The 27,960-nt window shown below is 36.8% G+C and overlaps 3 protein-coding genes across 4 annotated transcripts in view; all 3 read left to right on the forward strand.

Moving 5' to 3' along the window:
* The window catches only part of LOC131321036 (dammarenediol II synthase-like), a 34,466-nt gene extending 29,835 nt beyond the window's left edge, over positions 1–4,631 (forward strand). The window contains exons 5-20 of one of the 2 annotated variants that reach the window (XM_058352047.1): positions 907–996; positions 1,092–1,289; positions 1,372–1,456; positions 1,583–1,749; positions 1,840–2,028; positions 2,093–2,206; positions 2,334–2,453; positions 2,567–2,689; positions 2,780–2,878; positions 2,983–3,042; positions 3,225–3,271; positions 3,357–3,500; positions 3,600–3,777; positions 3,894–3,974; positions 4,154–4,237; positions 4,353–4,631. In XM_058352047.1, coding sequence (XP_058208030.1) covers positions 907–996; positions 1,092–1,289; positions 1,372–1,456; positions 1,583–1,749; positions 1,840–2,028; positions 2,093–2,206; positions 2,334–2,453; positions 2,567–2,689; positions 2,780–2,878; positions 2,983–3,042; positions 3,225–3,271; positions 3,357–3,500; positions 3,600–3,777; positions 3,894–3,974; positions 4,154–4,237; positions 4,353–4,466 — 1,893 coding nt within the window. In that variant the 3' untranslated portion in view covers positions 4,467–4,631. Of the gene's footprint in view, positions 1–906; positions 997–1,091; positions 1,290–1,371; positions 1,457–1,582; positions 1,750–1,839; positions 2,029–2,092; positions 2,207–2,333; positions 2,454–2,566; positions 2,690–2,779; positions 2,879–2,982; positions 3,043–3,224; positions 3,272–3,356; positions 3,501–3,599; positions 3,795–3,893; positions 3,975–4,153; positions 4,238–4,352 lie in introns of both variants that reach the window. The other variant, XM_058352049.1, reaches the window with a different exon arrangement.
* A 9,199-nt stretch (positions 4,632–13,830) lies between these two features.
* LOC131321042 (uncharacterized) overlaps positions 13,831–27,960 on the forward strand; it is a 59,953-nt gene continuing 45,823 nt past the window's right edge. The window contains exon 1 of the mRNA XM_058352066.1: positions 13,831–13,960. The gene's annotated coding sequence lies outside the window, so the exon portion shown is untranslated. The remainder of the gene's footprint in view (positions 13,961–27,960) is intronic.
* LOC131321037 (dammarenediol II synthase-like) overlaps positions 24,340–27,960 on the forward strand; it is a 132,703-nt gene continuing 129,082 nt past the window's right edge. Inside the window, exon 1 of the mRNA XM_058352053.1 lies at positions 24,340–24,551. The gene's annotated coding sequence lies outside the window, so the exon portion shown is untranslated. The remainder of the gene's footprint in view (positions 24,552–27,960) is intronic.

The following is a 27,960-nucleotide window of genomic DNA, read 5'->3' on the forward strand; positions in this document are numbered from 1 at the left end:
TGGACTGCATGGTGGTAGCGGTGTAGTAGTAGCGGGAGTATCAAATGATACATAGTTAATCGGATGTAGGTGGTCGTAATTTTTTTAAATTATTTTTTGGCGCTGGAGCATCTAAAGCGGTTGTTTAGCGGGCAAAAGATTAGATACAAAGCAATACGTAGTGGGCACCGGGCGATATGGGTGGGCATTTAGGGTAGCACAGGTATAGCGGTACCGGAGGTCCAAAAAATCGCTACGTAGTGATGGGTTTTAACTTTTATGTTATGTGTGCTTTTGTCCGATGGGAAGTGAAATCATGTGGCCATTTGGCAATTTACATCCACTCTCCATTCTTCTTCTGGTATTCTTGCGCGTTTTTCTTGAATTTTTGTTAGATTTACTTTACATTTTGGGTTATTCATTCGTCTCGACGAGAGTAGTTTAAAAGGTAAAAAAATTATGAATTACTGAGGACGAAAAAAATATCAAACGGCTGGTATTTTTGCTTTTAGTGTCATTTTATATATAAATAAATAAATTCAACTACGGTCTATATTTTTATACTTTTCTGATTTCTCTCGTCGAAATAAATGATTAATTTCAAAAATTAAGACAAAAGGTAAAAAATACTGAAAAAAAATTCGGATAAAAAATTTAGGGAGAACTTGTCTTTACTCCCCATTATTGATTGATACCATTTCCAGTCAAAAAACACCACCTCACCCCCCAAGCGTAAGCATGTGAAATAGTTGTGGAAGGGGCTGTAGGAATTAGTCCAAGGTACGTGCAAGCTAACCCTGGATACCCTGCATTGGTAACTAAATATCCTTAGTTGAGTATACTAATCAGATAGTTTTTTCTCCTTTGATTTCAAGCCATCTGAGTGTTCCTATTGAACCAATTACGAGTGTTACAATTTTTTTGCAGATAATCATCCTATATATTAGTGGAGCAATCAATACAATTCTAACAGCAGAACACAAAAAGGAGTTGATTCGCTATATTTATCTTCATCAGGTAAGTTCTAGTCCAATTCCCATGAATCTTTGGCATAGAAAATCCAAACTAGTCCAATGTGTATCTAAGCTATTGGCGCAATGTTTGCTATGTAGAACGATGATGGGGGATGGGGATTCTATATAGAAGGCCACAGCACCATGATCGGGTCGGCACTTAGCTATGTTGCCTTGCGATTGCTAGGAGAAGGGCCCTATGATGGAGAAATGGGGGCAATGACCAAAGGCCGGGAGTGGATTCTTGACAATGGTGGTGCAACTGGAATTCCTTCTTGGGGAAAGGTCTATCTTTCGGTATGATGGAACTTTCTTTCAAACTTCAAGGAAAATTTGTGGAAATAAAATTGATGGATTGTTTTGAATCTCTCCTTTTCAGGTGCTAGGTGTGTATGAATGGGCAGGCAGCAATCCTTTGCCTCCAGAGTTCTGGCTTTTTCCTTCATTTTTCCCTTATCATCCAGGTAGTGAAAAGTTGGTTTACTTACTCTATGTTGAGAGAATCAAATTCATGAGAGTTACGATTTTCTATAGTGTGTCTTTGTACTATTATGTAGCCTGGTCTGATCAACATCTATTTCTTTAATTAGCGAAAATGTGGTGCTATTGTCGCACGGCTTACATGCCCATGTCGTATTTGTATGCGAAGAAATACCATGGGCCGATCACTGATCTAGTCAAGGCATTGAGACAAGAAATTCACACCAAGCCATATGAGGAAATCTGCTGGAACAAAGCGCGACATAACTGTTGTAAGGTTGGTAAAATCTATTGTTGATCCTTTCTGTCTTACGATTCATGTATAAGTTAGGAAATTACAATTCCGATATGTTTATCGCTAATGCAGGAGGATCTCTACTACCCTCATTCCATTGTACAAGACTTACTTTGGGATGGTCTTCATTACTTGACCGAGCCAATTATAACCCGTTGGCCCTTCAACAAGATTAGAGAGAGAGCCATGCAAAAAGTGATTAAGTACATGCGTTATGGAGCAGAGAGCAGTAGATACATTTCCATAGGATGTGTAGAAAAGGTAATTAAGTCACCTAAACTAGAGAACTTGATTGTAAATCCTGTTGAAGTTGTTTCTGTTGCAGAGTTTGCACATGATGTGTTGCTGGGCAGAGGACCCAAATGGTGATGAGTTCAAGTACCATCTAGCTAGAGTTCCGGATTACTTGTGGCTGGCCGAAGATGGAATGAAAATGCAGGTTAGTTTTTTTTATGACAATCTCAATTTTGGTTTCGTCATTCTTCTTTTAGAGATTGTCGCTTATAATGTAAGCTCGATGTTCCATTCAGGCTCAATTGTCAGTTAATTTGGTTGTTTCATTGCAGAGTTTTGGTAGTCAGCTATGGGATTGTACTTTTGCAACTCAGGCAATTATTGCCAGCAATATGGTTGACGAATACGGTGACTCACTAAAGAAAGCACATTTTTTCATCAAAGAATCACAGGTTTCTTTCCTATCCAATGATATGCATGTCTGTGTATATACACAAACACAATTACATAAGTATGGTTAAGTTTAGTGAAATTTCATTTAGCTGTTTATACTGTTAAATTGAAGGTCAAAGAAAATCCAGCTGGGGATTTCAAGAGAATGTATCGGCACTTTACTAAAGGATCATGGACTTTCTCTGATCAAGACCATGGTTGGGGGGTTTCGGATTGCACAGCAGAATCGCTTAAGGTAATCTACATTTGTATTCATCAGCACATATTTGGAGCAATTAAGAAATTCATTGTTCGCCGTAACCAAATTTTTTTCTTTTGCATGCAGTGTCTACTCTTACTTTCTCAAATGCCTTCTGAAATTGCTGGAGAAAAAGCTGATGTCGAGCGATTGCACGATGCTGTGAATGGGTTGCTTTACTTACAGGTTCTACATTGATCATATTATTCATTGCTATTTATAAACTTACTTCACAACTAGGTAATTCATAACTTAACTAACTGAATTATCTAACTTCTCTCTCCACTTAGAGCCCTGAAAGTGGTGGGTTTGCAGTATGGGAGCCCCCAATTCCACAACCATATTTACAGGTAATTTTTGGGCTCTACAAAGAGTTATTGTCGCACAAACCTCCTTTTACGCTCGTTCTTACTAAAGAAGTTCTAAAACAAACCATGTCTTTTCTTTCTTTGTTCGCTTTTAAATAGTGACACACCAATGAAACAATGCGATGGTTTGTCAAATCCTTTTTACAACTTTTTAAACTTCTCAGGATTTGAATCCTTCGGAAATATTTGCTGACATTGTGGTCGAGAAAGAGTAAGTACTTAAACCTTTATTATCTTCGTCATATAGTTTATAAACAATGGCTGGTCCATATAACTTACAATATGATCCTTCTTAGGCATGTTGACTGCACTGCTTCGATAATCCATGCTCTTGTGGCATTCAACCGCTTGCACCCAGGCCATAGAGAGAAAGAAATAGAAACCTCAGTGGCGAAAGGAATTCGTTTTCTAGAAGAGAAACAATGGCCTGATGGTTCTTGGTGAGTTTTAACTGCTTTCTTTTGGACTCATTTGTGCAAATAGAGGTACTTTGGGAACAAAAAGGAAAACGACTCAAATGTGTACAACCCTGTTGGCAGGTACGGATACTGGGGAATTTGTTTCATCTACGGCACATTTTTTGCTCTTGGGGGGTTGGCTTCGGTAGGAAAGACATACAACAACAGTGAAGCAGTCCGTAGAGCTGTTGGATTTTTTCTTTCAACACAAAACGAAGAAGGGGGTTGGGGTGAAAGCCTTGAATCATACCCATCTATGGTAACTCCAACACCTAGGTTAATTATGGATCTGATGATATCCTTGGCGACCAAAGATATGGTGCACAATTCTTGATAAAATTTTCTTGCTCATGTTTAGCGTTTTATGTGATACAGAAGTATCAACCGTTGGAAGGGAATCGAACGAATCTGGTACAAACATCATGGGCTATGCTGGCACTTCTTTATGGTGGACAAGTTAGTGATCTTAACATCCGAAGTTGTAAATTGCTAGCTTATTCGATCACATTTCATAAGAAAATAAGTTATAGAATGGAGTACTGCAAGTATTTAATTTGCGTCTTCTTTATTAATGTCATCATATATATATATATATATATATATATATATATATATATATATATATATATATCCAGGCTCAAAGAGATGCGACACCGCTACATAAAGCAGCAAGGATTTTAATAAATGCGCAAATGGTCGATGGTGATTTCCCTCAGCAGGTAATTTTCATGCCAAGATAGTTTTTGAAACAATACCAAATTAAGTTTGTGTTGTACAAAAATTCTTATCTCATCTTCTATTCTCTTTGTTTGTTTTTGTTCACCCATAAAACAGGAAATTACCGGTTGTGTCATGAAGAACTGCATGTTACATTATGGACAATACAGGAACATATTCCCAACGTGGGCGCTCGGAGAATATCGAAAATGTGTTTGGCCATCTTCCTAGAAAGTATAAACTCAGGCTTGAAGACCGAGGTTCCACAAATGAAAGCACAATTCATCTTTTATGTAACAACAATAAGCCATCAAACAGGAGAATTATTATTTCCTCTTTTATGTGGACAAGAAGATACTATTGATGAACAAGAATGCATGGGGTACCTTACTAACACTCATTGCAGCAAGATCGCTTTATTTCCGTATAAAAAATAATTAATAAAATAGAATAATTACTACTATCTAAAAGATAACGGTAAGTACTCCGAGTATTGTCCTCAGGGATTACGAAGGCTAAGTTGCGATTGCTTCAATTGATTTCTAAATTAATTCGGAAAGAGATTTGATTGTTTGATTTCTAAAATTATGAAAACTAAATTATAATAAAGCAATTAAAAAGTAGAGAGAGTTTATGAGAGAAAAGATCAAGGATTTCGAATCCACTCGACCCGTTGTAACAATATTTATTTATGTGATGATAAAGGTTAATTACTCGAATCAATCCGAATATCGTTAGGATTTGCGGGTCCACACAATATCGCCTAAATATACTTATGAATCACCGAATAGCATGGGGTACGATCCGTCTCTATGGCACGGATCGTCTAATAGCACGGTGCGTCTTAGGGAGCATAACTCATCTTACTCAATTATCACAAACAATTAAGAACCGTTGTATGAACGTACATATAAATCTAGAAAATCATGCACAAGATTTGATAAAGAGAATTAATACCGCAAATAAATCCTCAAGTCATACAACTACGATTCGAATAAGAAAAATACTAAATCAAAACAAAAACATCGTTATTCAGAATTCAAACTTTATCTACACCCTAGAAAAAGAATTTAGCCGGCCATCAGAAAGTTGTTCTTCGCAGCCTGATTCCTTCTGTTCCCAGCCGTTTGCCCGGTCTCTCCTCTGCTATGCGTGGCTCTCCTTTTATATATTCATGTTACTGTAGCCGACTTAAGAAAAACCCGCGGTATCGTATGTGTAAAGCTGTGGGCCATGCCCATTGCCGGGAATGACTTGGGCCTCCTCTCACTTGGTCCAACTATCAGACAAAATAGAAAGCGGGAAATGACAAGCCGGTCCCATTTTTTAGGAGGGATTCCATATCAACCCTTTTTTGTCAATACTATCCTGTCAAGATCTTTTTTAAAGATATTTTTACTATTTTATCCTTGTTACTTTTTACACTTGAAGAATTCACACCTTTCTGAAGAATTCACACCTCCGAAAATTCACATCCCCAGAATTTACACCCCAAGAATTTACATCACTCAGAATTCACATCCCCGAGAATTCACACCCCTTAAGATTTCACACCTCAGAGAATTCACACCCCAAGAATTCACACCACCAAAAATTCACATCCCTGAGAATTCACACCTCTTTGCAAAATTCACACCCCTGTACAAGAATTCACACTCCTTGAATTTACATCCCTTTGCAGAATTTATTATTTTGCAAGAATTTACACATCTTTTCTGAATTTATACCCTCAGAATTTGCACCCTTTTGCACTATTCACACCCCTAAACTTTACATCTTTGAAAAAAGACACAATTCGCACCGAATTGAAGAATTCACACATTCGAAAAAGCTAATTCACGCCCAAATAAAGAATTCACGTCTTCAAAAAAAATGAAGTAATTCACATCTCATCTACACTTTTCACATTCCCAAATTAGGATTCACACCCAAATTCTACTTTACTTTCAGTGGCTAATAGAAGACAAACGCAAAAGAAAACAAAATAGTGTAATTATAGAATTCCATTGATACATACGTTTAAACACATATGACGATCGAATCAATTCGATTGAATTTTAGAATTAAGATAAAAAAAAAAACTTACATGATTGATTGATTCAATTAAAAATCCTCTCTGTTTACACCACCAATTCCGTCTGTCTTTGTGGCCGTGAATTTTCTTGGGTGTGTGAATTCAGCCCTGGTACACCTCTGACGGGTGTGAATTCTCCGGGGTGCAAGTAGCTACTCTCCAATTCTAAGTGAGAAGAAAAAAAAGCCATTGCATTGAATTAATTAACTCTCCAATTTCATTGATCTGATGAAGGATGTTAGAGAGAGAAAATATTCTTCTTCACAAGGAAAAATAAGACGAACTGATGAAGCTTCTGGTCACAGGTTTGGATTTGTGCAGCCAAGGTGAAACGTTTAGATCTTGATTTGTGCGATCAAGGGGTGCGGCCAAGGGGTGAATGGTTATGATTTCCCCAAACCTTTTGTTTCCTCCGTCGCCGACTTCTTCATCCCAACGTATAGCTCATCAATTTCTCCGTCGTCGACTTCTTCGGTGTCGTCAGCGATCTCCGCAGCGACGGCATCAACACCAATCTCTCTGCCGCCGGTGACGCCCTTTGCGACTGAGAGATGTAAGTGAGTGAACTTCGTAAGTGGTTTCTCAGAGCTCCGAGTCGGAGAGGGAGAGGCCGAGTTGGGAAGCGAAGAGATTTGGGAGGAGTTCATCGCCAGATGATTGGGGATGAAGACGAGCAGGGTATTTTAAACAGATTACATAAAACAGGGTTTAGAGGGGTATAGTTAGACACGGACGGGGCCTGGACAGGTAGAGAGGTACAAACTTGGGCCAGCTTGGAAGAAGCCCAATAGAAAGTCTTTAGGCCCACCAAGAACATGAATCACTTGTATTGTTTTACTGTCACAAGACCACGCGCACAATAGGAGCATTTTTAAGGCCTATTAAAATGTTACAACCTCACAACACCTACAATACACAAATTAAGCGTTAAACTCCGGGTAAGAATATAAATGGACTTAACAAAGACAAATTAGGGGGCGCGTATATAAACATTTGCGTGTCTATCACAACACGAAATTGGGGATTTATAAGTCAAGTGTACAATTTTATGAGTGGTTCGTGGTTCGTGCCCTTCCTCGCGACAAGTTTTTTCTACTTCCAGTTCACCCGAAAAAAGTCACCAAAAAACAAAATACTATGTGCTTCTAGAGCTAATTTACCGAAATTGGCATCACAAGGAAAAAAAATTGAGAGCTGAGTGAATGTTTAATATGTTAGAAAATCTACGTTTACCTTTTGTGATGAACCAATAAATTTAAAATACATTAAAATCAGAACTCAAAATTTTTCTGTTGGGGGTGGCGCGTCCTCCTGTCCTCCTATCTCCTCGCCCCGGGCGCCTCCTCCTTCCCCCTTCCTCTCTTCTCTCCTCTCTCCCCCTCTTCTTTTTTCTTCTCTTCCCTTTTCCCTAGCCTTTCTGCTGCTTTCTTCTCACCGTCGTCCTCTTTGTCGTCCTCTATGTTTTGTTGTCCGCCGGTTACCACTCTTGGTGTAACTGGTTGGCTTAACAGCAAGGTGCGGTCTGAGTTTTGCTTTTTTAGGTGTTTTGGGCTTTGGCCCTTAGGTGTTTTTGGATTTTGTCCCAACAAGCGTTTTTTTTTTTTCATCAAACCTTTGGTTGGATTTTCCTCCCCTCTCCCCCCAACTTGATGTATCATTTATCAAGTTTTCCTTAATAAAATTGTTGTCGATAAAAAAAAAAAAAACTAAAAATCGATGGAATTAAAATAATGATCAAGGCAAGTGTTGCACTCTGCACTTAAAGACAGATTCATCCATCCCTGCTATGGTGTTTATTGTTACATGGGCGTCTACCTCCACAGAAGTAGCACTACATTTGATGGGTGTGTCACCAAATTTGTGTGTTGTAGTACTCTATCAGATAATAAATCTCTGACTCAACAAAAGTATTGGAAAATCAACCTTTTTGAATTGATTAAGACTTTGATAGTATTGGAAAATCAACCTTTTTGAATTGATTAAGACTTTGATTGTTTGGACGTAAAATTTTTTCCAATAAAATGTTTTACCTATTTTTCGGTATTTGGTTGTGTAAAAAATGATGAAAATATTTTACATGTAAAACATTTTCCATTAATTGGATGAAAATGACTTACCCTTAAATTTCCGTAAGTTATTTTTCGAAATGAACCCGCTACCTTCTACTGCAATTTTCACTGCTCAGTTTCCTCGATCGTCCATCCTGATCCACGTTCAACTCCAATATTCTCAGATCTCTCCACCGTTTAAGCCCTACACTATTTTGTCGATTTCTGAAAATATTTTTCAAGTGCCAACCAAATACCGAAAAATAAAAGTTTGAAGTTTGTATTTTGAAAAAATATTTTACATGTAAAATATTTTACATCGAAACAAATGGAGCCTAGGATTGAATGAGACATGATATTTATAGACCAACCGATTATTATTCTGTATAGTCACCAAAGAGGAAGGGACACATTTGTTCATAAAGGAAGCGCCCGTTTACAGTCAACATGTGTCTGAAAGAAGCACCAAAAATACTTCTAGTCAACGAGCTCAAGAAACAAAACAAAACAAAACTTTCTTTTCAAAAACCAACGAAAAAACGCAGCCAAAGTAGTTGTGACTTTTGATTCCCCATTTACCATTAAAATCCACTTCAAATCAATGATTGGTGAAGACCGCTTTTTTAGAACTCATGTTCACAAGTATATAGACTTGTTTATTGAAGATCCTCTTATGCGTTGGTGGTTTTTGCGTGTTGGAGCTTACTCTACCCTGCCGTCTGGGTGATTCCGTATGGACTGGTCCTTTAAAAGTTGATATCACGTGAGAGAATTCGAATTTAAAATCATAAAAACAAGTGAAACAAGTGAATCCCTGAGTCTCATGAATCCCTAAGTCTCATGTCTTAACTACCATGTCAACCCAAAGGATTGAGTAGCCTACTATGTCGAGGCTATGTTTCAGTGTAGGACTTCTATATTCTCTTCCAAAATACTATTACAACCTAGCTGCGATGCCTTAGCCCCATCCGCTAAGAAAAAAAATTATTTTTTGAATTAAAGGTAATATATTAGGAGAGTTATTCTTTTCTATTAGTTATTCTATCTTTATTACCAAATCAAAGAACCAAACCATACATATACAGATATTTAAAACGATGAATTCAAAATCGATTAATCCTAGAAATGATTATTCGGATGTATCATGGAAATTCTTTGAAAGAAAAGAATCAATGCAATTTTTATGGGGTGGAACAAAATATTTCTCATTTCTCCTTCGAATCGATTCTGCCTTTTGGTTTCCAAAGGAATGTTGTTATGTTGCCTTAACGGGTGAATTAATAATGACTTGTCTCGTAAAACAAAAAATAAGAACCTTAGCGAAACGGGCAATTCGTGGAGTTCATTTAAAATAAAAATGCCTTACACAACTATTTCAGGGGTAATTGTGTGAATTATATGACCAAGACAAGCTAGAGTGATAATATTAATGACTATTTCATCTGCATAAGCATGCATAATTAATTAACCACTAACAAATAAAATATAAGGGTGAGCATGGGCCTGATGATTCATTAATATTGTGTCAAATCAAGAACTAATCAATTCGTGCAGTTTAGTTCTCTAGGAGTTTGTCTCGCATACATTTAGTAACAGGCCAGTTTGTCTTTTCAAGTCGAGGATATATATTCTTTACCCAATAGTTCAGCCTTCAAACTTGTACAATCTGATCGTCATGCATTTCATTGTTGATTGTCATGATCACAACAACCTTTGAATCGGTTTCAATCTCAATTTTATTCATTCCGAGGCCAAGATATTCTCGAATGTCTCTGTTAATATCCAATAGCTCTCTGCCAGCAAGCTCCAACAATGTGTGATATATGTATATATATACACACACACACACACACACACACACACTGATATACAGTCAGTCTCAAATGAGAGGGTCCTTATTTTAGTTAAAATGCGGACCTCCTCATTTCTCCCATTTTCTTATCGAAATTCGATGATCCGAACCGCTCAATGTGTTCAGAACGTGATTTTAAGGGTACCAGCAAGAAATCGGCAAAAAAAAATGACCTAGAAGGGCTTCATCCGAGCAGTTTTTGTTTGAACCGTTCGATAAAAAACAAACAAAAACTGCTTGGATGCAGCCCTTCCCGGTCTTTTTTTTTTTATGATTTCTTGCGGGTACCCTTAAAATCACATTCTGAACACATTGAGCTGCTCGGATCATCAAAATTCAATCGGAAAAGGGAAGTCCGCATTTTATTAAAATAAAGTGGTCCTTACGGGAGACGGACTGTATATATATATGAGGAATTTTCAAGTTAGGGATCCCTCATTTTGCTAAAATGAGGGACTTTCATTTTCCGATCAAATTTTGAAAATCCGAACCGTTCAATGTGTGCAGAACGTAATTTTAAGGGTCCTTGCGAGAAATCAACAAAAAAAATGACCTGGAAGGGCATCATCCGAGCAGTTTTTTTGGAACCGTTCAATGAAAAATGCTCGGATGAAACTCTTCCCGGTCATTTTTTTTGCTGATTTCTCGCAGGGACCCTTAAAATCACGTTCTGATCACTTTGAGCGGCTCGGATCATCGAAATTCAATCGGAAAGGGGAGTCCCGCATTTTAATAAAATGAGAGATCCCTCACCGGAACCTAACTCATATATATATATATAGGGGTGGTTCCGGAGACACTTAAAAAAACCCTTAAAAAAACACTTCATAGTTCCCGATCGAATTTTGATGATCCGGGCCGCTCAATGTGATCAGAACGTGATTTTAAGGGTGCCCGCGAGAAATCAGCAAAAAAAAAGACCGGGAAGGGCTTCATCCGAACAGTTTTTTATTGAACTTTATTGAACGGTCCAATAAAAAACTGCTCAAATCAAACCCTTCCCGGTTAGTTTTTTTGCCAGTTTCTCGCAAGCACCCTTAAAATCACGTTCTAAACACATTGAGCGGCTCGGATCATCAAAATGTGATCGGGAACTATGAGATTAAGATTTGGAGTGTTTTTTTAAGGGTTTTTTTAAGTGTTCCCAGAACCGTCCCGTGTATATATATATATAGCTCACTTACCATCAAACCGCAGTGGTAAGTGAAGTGCGATTGTTGCTTCCTTTGTACTTCTACGCATTTGGAGAGGGTTGGAGCCCTCCTTCCTTCTTCCTCTCTAACATCTAACAATACTAACCTGCTGATGATTTGAAAAAAAAAGACTACCATCAGACCCAGTGATCTTCACATAAAGAAGTCTTCAACTGTAGTTTTTCAAAATCAATCCTTCAACTACTATTTAATTTGCACTAATTAATGTAGGTTGACAAAAAAAATTACTTTCAGTTCTCAAATGAAAGAGCAAGCTGTATCCAGTTGAAAGCAAAATGCTAATTGTCACCTATTGGGTCGAAGTCAGACAAGTGTGTACTTTTTTGAGATGGGGGTTAATTAAGTACAATTGCTTAAAGGGCCAATCTGGGAATTCTTTTAGCACCAAGTGGCAACTCTTTCCTTTGAATACTGGACAAGAATTAATTTCTTATGCACCCACGAATCTTCCCAAATCTGAGGACCCAATTATAACAAACTAAAGAATTTTGTTTTTAATGGAGTGTGGCCTAATCTCCAGAAACTACAATAATTAAGGTCAATTCGGCAAATGTTGATTATCTGCATGCTTGTTTTTTGGGTTTATAAAGTTTAATTGTGATGGAGCATTTTCCTCCTCCGGCAGCTTAGCTGCCTTCAGCATTATTGCCAGGGATAGTGGTGGAGTAGCTCGGTTGTGAAGGGTTGGTAAAATTGTAAGGATCTCTTCTGCCATTTTAATTGAAGCTTGGGCATTGAGAATCGCGTCTGGGGTTGCGGTGGATATGGGATGGGCTATTGATAATCCCATTTTTGAAACAGATTGCCAGGTGATAATTAACTGCTTTAATGGACTTAATTAACTACTTTAATGGACTTAATTCCGGTTGTATATGGGAGATAAGGGTTATGGATAGAAGACATCAAGGTTTGGGTGTCTACGAGGAGCTATTCTTTCTCTTGGTGCTGCCGCGAGAAGAACAAGGCAGCCCATTGGCTTGCCTCTAATAGTTTGAATAAGAGTTTTCTTTATCGACACTCAGATTGTATTCCGTCTGGTTTAGATGCTCTCATTGCTAGAGATTTGTCATCTTAGTTCTCAAACTTGTATCACTTGACAACTTCAAAAATAATAATAAGAATAAGAATTGTACTAATTTTTTAATTATATTTATTCATGTGAATTTATGTATAAGAGTAATGCAATGATTTCACACAAAATATGCTAATGTTGTGACCTGAATCAACACCGGAAAAAATGTGACGATAAGATAGAGAGTGGGAAAATTAAATTACTGCACCTTATATGTACAAACCAATAAAATATTCATATACAAAGTACTACTAAATGAGAAACAATTTTGGCAATCCTTTTTTCATGTAAATATTAATCCTTATCTTGTTCCTTGAAGGGAAAATTAGTCATAAAGACGGTAAAATAGTTTTTATTTAAAGGAAAGACACTAGTAAAATTATTTTCAGTGGAGATCTTTCAATTTTTTGAGTTTTTTTAGCCATAAAGTCAAAATATATTTAGGCACTTTCATGAAGTTTTATGATGCATTTTTCTATTATAGGATTCGGTATTGCTATTGTCAGCCCACTGAGCTGACGATAACCATATTAGAAGACAAGGAAAACACGTATTTCTATATACTTTTTATACCTTTTAATATACATTCACACACTCACTATTGTCAGCCCATTGAGCTGATTTTAGAAATTTTCAAAAAGCAAAACAGTAAAATGGGTGGGATGAACTGTGTACAACTCAATAGTGTGGTCTGTACACTGCTTTTTCCCTACTCCACCAGTCACTCCCCCCACCAATGGGATCCGATCCCTTCTGTGCCGAAAACTCCGGACCCTTTGTTTTGGTATTTGGATTTTGAATTTTGAGTAATAAGTGGAGAAAGATAGAAATTAAGAGAAATAAAAGTACTGATTGAGAAAAAATTTATTGGGGACCGTTTGCAGTGAGAGAATCTAAAATCTAAAATCTCCAAACGAACATGGTCCCAGTGCCTCAAGGCCGAGTGGGCATCACGTGGAACCCGCGTAGCGCATCCGGGTAGTTTATTTTGGTTTTGGACGGCTCAAATTTGAAGAGAAAAAAAAGAGAGAGAAAGAGGAAAGAGAGTGATGGGGTAAGAGGAGAGAGAGGGTTTCGATCTGGACCGTTCAACACACTTTTAGATTACCCGAATGTGTTGCTCGAACACTATGCGGGTACAGTCACGTAATACCCACCCAGTACCCAAAAATCACTCGTGCCGAAGTGTTTTTCGGTCATTTAATTGTGTAGTTTTGTTTTACTACTTCTATATTTTAAATCCAATGCCCGGAAAATATCTCCATATTGTTTTGGGCACAGAGCACCTGCCTCCCAATGGAGTGTGTCTGTCGATAGTGTACAAACAAATTCCCGAAGAGTAGAGTTGAAAGGAGCCTCGACAATATATCTTGTGCAGTATATGAAGCATTGAGTTGAGCCCCATTCTTTCATCTTCTTCTCTCTCTATCTGTTGCAGAAGAAAAAATAAAAGAGAAACCAGAAGGTAAAGCCAAGTTCCTCAACAAATTCGAGAGTAAAAATCGAAACCCATGTTTTGTATTAATCCAAATTACGAGGGTTATTCTCTATATTTGTTTTTGTTTTGGTAACTTCAATCCTACCCAAGATTTCGCTTTATTTCCCCCATAGCTGTGTTCGGTTGGTGAGAAAACTGAAGAAAAGAAGGGAAAATAATTTTGCAATAAATGTGGACTGCTTTTGGCGTGTACGATACTGAGTACTCCGTGTTTCATCTGCATAAGCATTCAAAACCAGTCCTCTAGCAAAGTAGGAGCAGTTACTCCTAAAATATAAAACCATGGGCCTGATGATTCAATAGTGATTTTTGCATTATATTTTTTATTGATGGTGCTTCAATTTTAATGTAAAGTTACTAATAACTTTATGAACAAAGTAGAGTACTATCAGTAAAAAGTGGAGCGCAAATATCAACTTCCTTCAATAGTGTGTTAAATCAAGAAAAAATTTCAGTGTCGGGTGAGTACGACGTGGTGCCCGCTTGGCGCATCCGAACAGTCAATTGCATTTTTGGATGGTTCGGATTTGAAGAGAGAAAAATGAGAAAAAAATTGTTTGGGTGAGATGAGAGAAAGAGTTTCAATCCAAGCCGTTAAAAAGTGTATTGGACGGTTCAAATGTGCTGAGCGGGTACCAAAAAGTCTTCAACTATAATTTCTAAAAATCAAAAAAAATTACTGTACCACTCCCTTTCAGTTCTCAAATCAGCACCAATTGGCCACCCTCTCCCACCACCTCCAAATGTTGCACCCCACTCCTCGCTCGCTACTATAAATACATCCCTCTCTCCAATCCGAAAAACACAACCCACGAACATCACCACCACCACTGTATTCAGAGAGGAGAAGATAGAGAAAGCTTGGAACTCCAACAATGATGGTCTAGAGAGACAAAACGAAGTAGGTTTTGGTTCCGCACTCATCCAAACACAAATTCGAGACACACCAACTCTAGCACGACCCCGAGCACCTCCGAACCAATCTCCAATCACCCAAAGTCAGCTCGGGCGTTCTGTTGCTCCACCATCTTCTCCTATTTTTCCAAAACCATTTTTTGCTTTCTCGGACAAATTCGAGGTAGAATAATCGCTTTACTACTTTCTCCTACGTATATTAGGTGATTGTGTGTGTTTCCGGTAGTAAAAAATTTGTAGATTTTTATTTGTGTTCAGGGAGGGGCAAGTATTGGCAGTCGTCCCTGCAAGAAGAGAAAGAAACACTACTATTTTATGTTTAAAAAAAAATTCCTATGAAAATATATAGGCTCGCCCCTATGTAGAATTTTCAAAAAAATATATAATAGTAACCTTTGAAATACGAGGATACCAACATTAATTACTAAAGGCTAATGACTAAAACATAACAAAAAATAGAACTATAGGGTTAATATTGTGAATATTCAAGTAATAAACTTTCACCTTTCATTAGATAGGTTTAGTGTTTTACAGTTTTATTTCTTTTTACCCTAAAATCTCAATGGCACACCAAATCCCCTTCCCCCCCCCCCCCCCCCCCCCCCCCCCCCCCAATTTCGAGAAAATAGCATCGGAGGAGAAGATATTTTGGAAATCCTAAGTAATTTTGGTGAAATTTAAGTTGTAGATATGTCTTTCCTCAATTGTTGTTCTAAACTTCTACTAATTCTTTATTTTTTGACTGGTAAAATCAAGTAATATAAAAGCCCATGTACCAAATTCGTCTAGTTGTTATGAATGAAAAAAAAAAGAAGATGAACAATAAAGGAAAACAAGACACATACATCAAGATCGATCCCATTAGTTAAATTGATTTATGTATTTATGTTATTTTGAGTTTTAATGTATTTACATGATTATGCATGTGTATTTATATTATTTTTCTCGCATGCACAGTCGCTCTTGCGTGATGAAATTTCTGACTCTGTCCCTATTTGTGGTTGAGAAGTTGTTAAGTGTTTCCGGTAGAGAAAAAATTGTTAAGAAATGTCAAATTGTCTCCGGTAATGATCAATAAATTGTTGATGAATTTGTAAGTAGAGTTACTGTAATAAATAAAGTTTTTGTTCACAACTTTTTTGTTTGTGAAAACGAGATGGTAAAATGCTGAAACTTTTTTGCTATAGTAAAATGCGTGAAATTTTTTGCATTTTTTTTTTTTTTGTTAATGTTGCGGAGTGATGGAAATCGAAAATAACGGAGAACCGCTTCCAGCCGAGGTGTGGCGCGGCTTTGACAGTGAAGAACCGAAATGGGTTTTAAAAACATTTGTTAAAATAACACTGTAGTCCTCCTAATTACCTAGTCTAATGTTTTGGCTCCATGACTGATTTTCTTTTATTACAACTTCATTATTACATTAAAAAGTGGAAAGATAAGAATGTTTAATATCACACACTGCTGCCTAGTATTGATGTTAGCATAATGTTCATAATAAGAAAATGATAACTCTAATCTATATAAGTTATTAGGACATTTTAAAAGTAATTTTTTAATACAACAAATGTGAAGAAGAATTAAAAATATTTTAGAGTATCAAAGACCCAAATACCTTTAATAAAATTATTGGCTAGTTTATTATAACTATAGTGATAATAAATTTTTTTTTATAAATACAAATCATGATTAATTTTATAGAAAACAAATGTTTGAAATAAAAATAGTAACGTGAGTAACATCAAAAATGTTAACAATTGATTTGTACCCTATAGTAAAGACATGTAGATTAATAAGTTAAGAAAATTATTAATTTACTTGTTTAATAAAATTACGGTGCATATAATAAACGTAAGGGCGTCGGTCCAATCATAATACACTACGTGTTTTACGTACTCGCACACTACTAATTGATATACTTGTTATCTCATTGGAATGTATTATATTATGAGTTGAGTTTTATTGATGAATAACGGTGAACATGCTAGATTCGACTTAGGCACATGGGATGGTTATAGACGTGGATAAGTAAAGGATAAAACACTAAAGTTGATTTACGATGTTGGGTGCCCATAAAGGACCCTAGCTAGTACTTTAAAATATCTTTAGATGAGTTAGAAAATGGTAAAGGACTTCGGGTACAGTATTTTGAAAAACCGTAAAGGATTCTTGAATATGGTACAATACCGAGTGTGTGGATTAGGATTATGGTAATTAAAGTACTCAGTGTGTAGAGTTGTGAGACGGTAAATGGATCTCTGTATTAAGATGATGCGACCTCTAATGCTTGAGATGTCATGGTGAGCTATTATCCTATTATGGTTGTCGACGAATCTGTATTGAATACATAATTTAGTTGTATTCGCTTCGGACCTCGTTGCAGAACAAATAAGAGAAGAGTTATTTCTTGGGATGGTCAAAATTAGTGGATGTTAGAGGAATGGTGTCTTGTGGAGAAGAATCCAGAATTCACTTAAGTTAACAAATAGTAAAAAAAGAATAGCGTGTAATTCTTCTACAGTACTCGACTTATATATATATATATATATATATATATATATATATATATATATATATATATATAGCCTCTTGACTGTTATATTGAATGACTCTTTAACTATAAAGTAAGAGATTAATAGGGTTGAGATTATCTACTGAGTGTCATCACTCACAGTACTACGTACGTTACCATGGCATTTCACGCCAGGTATAGAAGATAGAGCTAAAGGATCATATCAACTCAAAGACAACTTCTAGAAGAATCAATCGTATCTGTAGTAGCTCTATTAATTTCTCTCAGTTAATTTTAAAGTATTGTAATTAAATTAAGCTTTCGTTGTTATTTCAAGAAAATGTCCTTTATTTAAGAAATTATTTTAGAAAATCGTTTAATAACGTGTCCGAAAATCAAGATGTTATACACAGGCAATCCTAATTCTTTTCTCTAATTATTATTTTGTCTACTGCTTTGGTCAATTATTACCGCATTTTTACTACCTTGTCATGGCTTGCAAAAATGGCTAGCATTTCTGTGAAAAAACCTAATGTTAACCCACGTGTTTTGCATAGCAAAAGAAAACAAACGCGTTTGTCCAAATAGTAGTATTCTGTCCGGAAACATCGCCCAAAGGCCAAGCTGCAAGCACAAACAAGCCCCCCAAAAAACGAAGAAGCTAAAAAACAATGAATTGGGATGGTGTTGTGTAGTAGTGTGAGCAGCACTGTGCTGTGCACTTCCGAGCCGTCGGATCGTGTATTCGACAGTTTGGATCTCATCTTGGCAATGAATGGCTCTCGATCGTTGGTTGCCGAGATGAGATCCGAGCCGTCGGATGCACAATCCGACAGCTCAGAGGTGCGCAGCACGATGTTGTGCACCTCACTGCACAGCACCAACCCGAAGTCCAAAAAAAATGCTGAAAGCCAAAAAATAACCTGGAAAAAAGCTTTCCAAAATATTGTTACTCCTATTTACGGCTTATAGATTTTAGGTTTAAAAAGAAAAAAAACTTTTTCGGAATTTCAATTTTTGAATCGTTAATGATATAAGCACATATACGTATACATGAAAAAAGGGTGTTTAGATCAAGCACCATGCACACATCGGATGCCATTGATTCCCGTGTGAGCCCCTCGGTATTTTTTTTTAAAATTTTTGGACGGCTCGGATCGGCCGTCCGGTGGCCGGAGACGGCCCGGCGCGGCCGGTCGGTACGGTTTCCCTACAAATGGGTCGGTGCACATAGCATGACTCTTTTTGAATGCATCAAATAGAAGAACCTATATAAACATGGTATATTTCTAAATTGTGAGCTTATGAATGCAAAGATCTAGCAAATCCCCTGTGTAGTTACTAAGAAAACACTTATTACAAAATGTAGAAGCTAAAGATTGTTGAAGGCAAGGGAACATATTTGTTTAGCACCAACAACTACATTGGTAGACAAATTTGGGAATTCGAGCCTGATGCAGGAACACCGGAAGAGCGCGAAGCAGTTGAACAAGCTCGATAGGAGTACAATGGACAACTTTAAAAAAGATCGAACCCGAGCCACACCCTGTGCTGATCTTCTAATACAGATGCAGGTAACTACAAACTCCAACTTGTATCTGATTTTTTTTTGGGAAAATTTCACTGACCTCCCCTAAGGTTCTTGACACAAAAAGAGATCTCTCTTGAGATTTCTAAAATGCCACTGACCTCCCCTACTTTTGAAACAATTATCAAGATTCCCCCATCTAATTAAATGAGCATAAACAGTGTTAGTCTTGAAGAGAAAAAGACTTAAATGCCCTCTATGGTCAGCATCTCATTTGCCTTATTTGTTTATTTCTATTCCTCCCCTTTGTCCATTGCTTTCACTATAAGCTGTTAATGGAAGACCACCCTATTCTATATTCTCCATCAATGCCCAATTGAATCAATTGCCTCAAACTTGTTGCAATAAATTTTTGCATATGTACGATCAAAAAATCATAATTTTTTGCACACACCATGCCAAGTATCCTAGTTTTACCCTAGTTCCATCCCCAATTTCCAATTCCACTACGGGAGGTTTGGCTTAATAACCCTTTTGGATGATTTTTCGTTTATTCAAATATTTTTAATTTCAACTTTCATTAGTTTTGTGTTAATTTTGTAAATTATTGGTTCCTCTCATCCAGATGAACTAACAATCCACATAAAATTAACGCAAAACTGACAAAAGACCAAAAAAAAAAATTTGAACAAAGACAAAAAAATCGTAGCTAATAAAAAAAATGTGACACTCATTAATAAATATGTTGCAATTTTCAAATTGCTATTTTTTGAATAAGAAAATAGCTATGTTCGGTTTTCTTCTCAAAGAACCTTTTTTTTAATATCTTTGATTGCTTCCTAATTTGCATTCTTTTTTTTAAATTGTTTTATAATTTTGTCAATTTCTTTTCACTTTTTGGCTATACCTAAAGCAGTTCTATCTAACAAGTGAATTTTTTTTTTTTTTTGAAAATTCTTAACAAATTCACTAGAATGAAAGGGATACTATAAAAACAATGGACATGGCAAATCAAAATTGGCACCTTTATTCTTTTTCAGTTAAATTTTTGTAATTCTTTTACTTTTTAAATATGTTTGGACTTAATGTACCCAAAAACTAGGGAGAGAGAGAGAGAGAGAGAGAGAGAGAGAGAGAGAGAGAGAGAGAGAGAGGCCAAAATTTGAAAAACAAGTTGATTGAAGGCACAAAAAAAAAGTGTGAAACTCTATATAACTTTTCCCTCTCAAAAACTCAGAAATGAAAACACAACCAAACATATCCTTATGCACGTTATTTTTCAATCCAATTACGCGCCAGACATGGTGTGCACAGATTGTACACAAATGACTTGTGGGGCCCATTTCGGAGTTCCACACAAATAATCCTTCATGTTCATAATATTAAATTAATTTTTCAAGTAGCCCTACAAAAAATCAGCTCAGTTGGATTATTGTAATTTTTTTAATCTAATTTTCTAACTTTTTCATTTAGAATCAAAATCATTTTTCATTCAAAATTCAGGATCTTGATTTTAAATGAAAAGTTAGTAGATTTGATCAAGAATTTACAGTCATTCGATTTTCGATTGAGCAAATTTTTTACAACTACTTGAAAAATTGTAAATTTAATGAACGTTCAGATTGTTTGTGTGGGATCTCGAAGTGGACCCCACAAGTCATCTATGCACGCCATGTTTGTGCGCGTAGTGTTTTTTTAATCATTTTTTGAAGTACTTTGCATAAAATTAAAGATTTCAACTTTAATAGTAGACTAAAATTTTTGATGGAATATAATATAGGGAATTGATTTTCACATGCAATACCTTTTTTGATATCCACACTTTCTTTTTTACTTTTTAGTGTTGAAAGTGTTTTTTTTTTTTTTTTTTGCTAAAAGACAAAAAAGGGTTTGTGGATATAAAAAGGAGAGTGTAAAAATCAATTCTCATAATATATACAATGTATAAACAAATAGTTCTATACCATGTGGGTATATATTTGATATAATTATCTGACATACGTATGTATAACATCGATAAACATTAGTGAATGATTTGTCAAAATATTCTTTAGAATAATTTGTGAATAGTTTGAACTATCAGGTTCTATTTACTTTTCAAAATCATATTGAGAGGGGTGAATATTAGATTTAGTATGGAAGAAAAGCATTGGCTGTTTGGCCACGGTTGCAAGGGTAATTGGGGGATTTAGGCTTGTAAAATGTGATGACATCATGATTTTCTGTTAAAAACTTAACGGCGACTTCACAGACGGGGAATATTGATAATTCTTTCAAAAGTAGGGGAGGTTAGTGGCATTTAAGAAACCTCGAGGGACGTCTTTGTCTGTGTTAGAAACCTCAGGGGAGGTCAGTGAAATTTACCCCTTTTTTATTTTTATTTTTTTATCTATATAAGTTGTGTTTGTTTGTCTCCCTGTAAAAAGACACAGAAAAGAACTGCTTTTTGGCCTAATAATCTTTTGTATTTTTTTTGCATTTATGCTTCTTCTTCTTCTTTTTTTGACCTGTTGTGCTGATCTTCGGTCGCAATTGAGTGCTGCCGTAAGTTTCTCTAAAATTAAACACCCATTTCCTTTGATAGACCATAAAAAGTAGTGCAATTTCTTTGTTTACAGCTGAAAAAGGAAAACAAGAACATCGATTTGAGTATACCAACAGTGAGATTGGGGGAGACAGAGGATGTGAAGTATGAGACCGTGACAACTGCTTTGAAGAAAGATATTCGATTAAATCGTGCAATCCAGTCAAGTGATGGCCACTGGCCTGTTGAAAATTCCGATCCCATGTTTTTCACTCCTCCCCTACTAAGCTCTCTCTCTCTCTCTCTCTCTCTCTCTCTCTCTCTCTCTCTCTCCACATATATATATATACACACGCGCGCGCGCACACACACACGTAAGTACATCGACAATTGTAGCGGACTGCATAGCGGTAGTGTGATACCCAGTCCGGGTATTTTACTAATTTGAATGTTATGACGGGTTTGGTGGATTGTAATATCCACACTTTTCATTAATATTTCACCCGTGCATTGAGTAAGGAATTTGTTTCATGTAATTAGTAGATTTAGTGTAAAAATATATGATTTTGCATGACAAGCCGTAGGTGGCGATTTTGTGAGGGGTGGGCACGTGAAAGTGCAATGGCTTTGCATGAGTGATGAGAAGATAAGTGTGGTGAGAAAAGATAAGAAGACAAGATGAGATAAAAGACAAAGGGGTGGATATATGTCATCTTTATAATCATATTTGATGAGTCAACTCACAAGGATAGTGGTATATATTAAGGAGAAAATGGGTTTTTGGGTGGTGGTTTTGCCCTGGGAGTAAAATGAAAGGGCAGTTGGGGGGAAAATATTGGGAGAGGATGGATGACAGGGGAAACATAGTAAAAATGAAGAATGAGGAGTTACAGTTTAGAAATGTTGGCAAAGTGAACAGGAGGTAAAGATGAGATGAAGGGCAAAGGTAAGTTGAGGAGAGAAGGTTATGTGGGAGGTACTTTTTCGTGTTTCAATTTTTTTCTTTTATTTTGTTCCCCACTTTTTTGTCTTTGATTGGTATTGCCCCCACCCCTAATAAACAAATACAAGATCAAAGGAGTCTCAATTTTAACTTCCCTCTCCCGTTCTTCTTCAGTAGTTTTCTCTCCCTCTCTCTCTCATAACAAATCTCCCCCTTCCTAACCCCACCTTGCAAAGACAAATCTCCATCCCCAGAATTCCCAACCTCCCCATTAATTCCTTCACTTCATAATGACACGCCCCCCACCCCCCCCCCCCCCCCCCCCCCACCCCCCCCCCCCCCACAAAACTTCGATAGCATTTCCACCTCCTCCTTCCTAACCCCACCTTGCAAGGATAAATCTCCATCCCCAGAATTTCCAACCTCCCCATTAATTCCTTTGCTTCATAATGATACCCTCACCCCCCCCGTAAACTTCGACTTCGACAGCACTTTCACCTCCCCCTTCCTAACCCCACCTTGCAAGGAATAATTTTGTACAGTTCAAATTTTGGGTTACTCCGTAATTGATTTATGGTAGTCAATTTGTGGGTGGGTTTCGGTCTTCTGATTTTGGACAGAGAACTGTGGAGAGAGAGGAAAAAAATAGTACTGCAATTGAATTGAATAGAGTTTTATAAGGATAAAGATGATAATAGAAAGGATCGGTGTGGAGTTGAGAAAGATTTGAGTAGATAAAATTAAAAAAGTGGACTGTTGGGTAGCTAAAATACATTTTCCTTAGTGTACATGCTCTAACAAAGTAGGAGCAGTACTAAGTAAAAACCATGTGCCTGATGATTCAATGGACGCGGGGGCTCTGCTGTCCATGGGAGGCGGCAGGCCCTACCCATCCCTCAAAACGTTTGCTCTCTTTCTTTTGCAATCTTATGCAATCTTATGTGGTAGACACGTGATTACGAGAGTTTTAGAAAAAAAAAATTAATTATGTCTCTTTAGAATAATATGATCATAATAATAAAATTTTCGCACCGGTTCAAACAGATTCAAATTTGGAGCACTTAATTTTTTAACCATATTTTTTAATATATAAAAAATCTAAAAAAATTAAGCGCTCTAATTTTCAATCCATTTGAACGAGTGCAAAGATCTTATTGTTCTAATCATATTATTTTAAAGGGTCACAATTAAATTTTGTCCCTAGGACTCTCATAATCACGTATCGCTCCACAGGATCCTAAATAAATAGCATATACTTAATTATGAGAGACCTAGAGATAAACATTAATTATGACTTTTTAGAATAATATGACCAGAATAATAAGATCTTTGCATCGGTTAAAATAGATTGAAAATTTGAGCGAGGATCTTATTATTTTGATCATATTATTCTGAAGAGACATAGTTAAATTTTATTTCTAGGACTCTCGTAATTAAGTTTCTGCTCCATAGGATTGCAAATAAGGATGACAAGAGTTTTTTTTTCCTCCCAAAACGCTGCCGTTCAGGGGCTGGGTAGGGGCTGCTACCTCCCATGGACAGCAGAGCCCCCGCATCCTAATTCAATAGTGTGTTGAATCGGGAAAAATTTTCAGTGCGGTCGGGTGGGTACCACATGGTGTCCACTCCGCACATCTAAGCCGTCCATTGCATTTTTGAACAAATCGAATTTGAAGAGAGAAAAAAAAAGTGTTTGAGTGAGAGGAGAGAGAGAATTTTAATCCGAGCCGTCTAAAAGTGTATTGAACGGTTCGGATGTACCGAGCGGCTACCTCAAAAGTCTTCAACTATAGTTTTTGAAAATCCAAAAAATTACTACTCCCTTTCAGTTCTCAAATCAGCACCAAGTGGCCACCCACCCCCACCACCTCCAAATGTTGCACCCCAGGCCTCACTGCTATAAATACACCCCTCTTTCCAATCCGAAAAACACAACCCACAGACACCACCACCACCACCACTGCATTCAGAGAGGAGAAGAGACAAAAAGCTTGGAACTCCAAGAATGGTGGTCTAGAGAGAAAAAACAAGTGGGTTTCAGTTCCGCACTCATCCGAACACAAATTCGAGACACACCAACTCTAGCACGACCCCGAGCACCTCCAAACCAATCCCCAATCACCCGAAGTCAGCCCGAGTGTTCTGTTGCTCCGCCATCTTCTTTAATTTTTCTGAAACCGTTTTTTGCCTTCCGGACGGATTCGAGGTAGAATAATCGCTTCACTACTTTCTCCTACGTATATTAGGTGATTGCATAATGATTTTTAGGGGTATTTCCGGTAGTGAAAATTTTATAGATTTTTATTTATGGTTGAGAAGTTGTTAGGTAATTTTTGTAGTGAATAAATTGTTGAGAAATGTCAAGTTGTTTCCGGTAGTGAATAAGTATATGCTAAGTTGTCAAGTTGTTTACAACTTTATTCACTACAAAAATTACCTAACAACTTCTCAACCATAAATAAAAATCTATAAAATTTTCACTACCAGAAATACCCCTAAAAATCATTATGCAATCACCTAATATACGTAGGAGAAAGTAGTGAAGCGATTATTCTACCTCGAATCCGTCCGGAAGGCAAAAAACGGTTTCAGAAAAATTAAAGAAGATGGCGGAGCAACAGAACACTCGGGCTGACTTCGGGTGATTGGGGATTGGTTTGGAGGTGCTCGGGGTCGTGCTAGAGTTGGTGTGTCTCGAATTTGTGTTCGGATGAGTGCGGAACCGAAACCCACTTGTTTTCTCTCTCTAGACCACCATTCTTGGAGTTCCAAGCTTTCTGTCTCTTTTCCTCTCTGAATGCAGTGGTGGTGGTGGTGGTGGTGTTTGTGGGTTGTGTTTTTCGGATTGAAGAGAGGGGTGTATTTATAGCAGTGAGGCCTGGGGTACAACATTTGGAGGTGGTGGGGGCGGGTGGCCACTTGGTGCTGATTTGAGAACTGAAAGGAAGTAGTAATTTTTTGGATTTTCAAAAACTATAGTTGAAGACTTTTTAGGTAGCCGCTTGGTACATCCGAACCGTTGAATACACTTTTAGACGGCTCGGATTAAAATTCTCTCTCTCCTCACTCAAACACTTTTTTTTTCCTCTCTTCAAATTCGATTTGTTCAAAAATGCAATGGACGGCTTAGATGTGCGGAGTGGACACCATGTGGTACCCACCCGGCACTGAAATTTTTTCCCGATTCAACACACTATTGAATTAGGACGCGGGGGCTCTACTGTCCATGGGAGGTAGCAGCCCTACCCAGCCCCTAAACAACAGCGTTTTAGGAGGGAAAAAAAACCCTTGTCATCCTTATTTGCAATCCTATGGAGCAGAAACTTAATTACGAAAGTCCTAGAAATAAAATTTAACTATGTCTCTTCAGAATAATATGATCAAAATAATAAGATCCTCGTATCGGTTCAAAATTAGAGTACTTAATTTTTTAATCATATTTTTTAATATATAAACAATCTAAAAAAAATTAAGTGCTCAAATTTTCAATCTATTTTAACCGATGCAAAGATCTTATTATTCTGATCATATTATTCTAAAAAGTCATAATTAATTTTTATCTCTAGGTCTCTCATAATTAAGTATATGCTATTTATTTAGGATCCTGTGGAGCGATACGTGATTATGAGAGTCGTAGGGACAAAATTTAATTATGACCCTTTAAAATAATATGATCAGAACAATAAGATCTTTGCACTCGTTTAAATGGATTGAAAATTAGAGCATTTAATTTTTTTAGACTTTTTATATATTAAAAAATATGGTTAAAAAATTAAGTGCTCCAAATTTGAATCTGTTTGAACCGGTGCGGAAATTTTATTATTATGATCATATTATTCTAAAGAGACATAATTAAATTTTTTCTCTAAAACTCTCATAATCACGTGTCTACCACATAAAATTGCAAAAGAAAGAGAGCAAAAGTTTTGAGGGATGGGTAGGGCCTGCGAGATAAATGATTAATTCCAAAAATTAAGACGAAAGGTAAAAAAATATTGAAAAAAAATTCGGATAAAAAATTTAGGGAGAACTAGCCTTTGCTCCCCATTATTGACTGATACCATTTCCAGTCAAAAAACACCACCTCACCCCCCACGCGTAAGCATGTGAAATAGCTGTGGGAGGGGCTGTAGGGATTAGTCCGAGGTGCGTGCAAGCTGGCCCTGGATACCCTCAATCGGTAACTAAATATCCTTAGTTGAGTATACTAATCGGATAGTTTTTTCTCCTTTGATGTCAAGCCATCTGAGTGTTCCTATTGAACCAATTACGAGTGTTACAATTTTTTTTTTGCAGATAATCATCCTATACATTAGTGGAGCAATCAATACAATTCTAACAGCAGAACACAAAAAGGAGTTGATTCACTATTTTTATCTTCATCAGGTAAGTTCTAATTCAATTCCCATGAATCTTTGTGTAACATTCTTAAATTTTAGATAAAAAAAAATTGAAATGTTAATGTTTAATTCGTTAATTAATTAGATTCATTAATATGACTACATGATTAAATGTATAATTAGAATTAGTCATAAGATAATTCTAAACCTTACATAGATATATATGCATTTATACTTATCTTGTTTTCTCTCCTAACTAACTCACCCACACCCTAACATTTTTCCATCCCATAATTTATGGGATTCCCTCTTACCACTCTCGGCAGCTCTCTCTCACTCTCTCTCTCCTTCTCTTAGTTCCCTCTCACACTCCATCACCTCCACACTTATCCCCCACACTCCTATTATCTCTACACTTGCACCCCCTCTCTCTCACTTCTCTATACAAAACCCACACCTCATATAATCCGAAAATTGATAGCCAAATCATTTTCGTAGCTGCATAATTGTGGTGAGAAACATCCATCGCTCGACTAAAGTCAGCCCGAGTTCTCTGCTGCCACCGTCTTTTTCCTTTTTCTGAAACCATCCAGAATCCGTTTTTCGCTTGTAACCGAATTCGAGGTAGATTAATCTCTTCTCTACTTTCTCCTAAGTATATAAATGTGCTATTATATTAGTTGTAATGATAGGAATTGAAAAGAAACAAATCCATGCATTGTGCGTTGAAGAAATCGAAAATTCCCGTTTTCTGTTCAGATCTGTTTTTTTTTTTTTTGTGAAACTATTCAAATGAAAAATCTGATCCGTTCATCTTGTTCGTCTTGTCGAGACGATTCCAGAAAGGTATAATAAGCCCATTTTCGATGTCGGGATTGATCACACGACCCGTTTGAAATTCCGGATTTAAACCATATATATGTACGTTATATATATAACTGCGTGCGTACAGTACCAGTGGAAGAGGACTGACGTAATAGGAACCCATCCGTCAAAAATTACAGTTTACCCCATGTGTCTTGGTTTGTACTAAAATATGATCCTAAACTATGTGAAATTAATTATTTTACCACCTGTGCAAAATTTTTAAACTTTTAGGATACACCAATGACTATTTTTTTGGGATCTGCAATATATGTTAACCTCGAAAGGATTTAGTAACTAAAAGTATTAGGTTTAGAAAGGAATAAAATTATTTTTGGTGTTAT

This window comes from Rhododendron vialii, chromosome 3a, assembly GCF_030253575.1.
Source record: "Rhododendron vialii isolate Sample 1 chromosome 3a, ASM3025357v1".
NCBI classification, from domain to species: domain Eukaryota; kingdom Viridiplantae; phylum Streptophyta; class Magnoliopsida; order Ericales; family Ericaceae; genus Rhododendron; species Rhododendron vialii.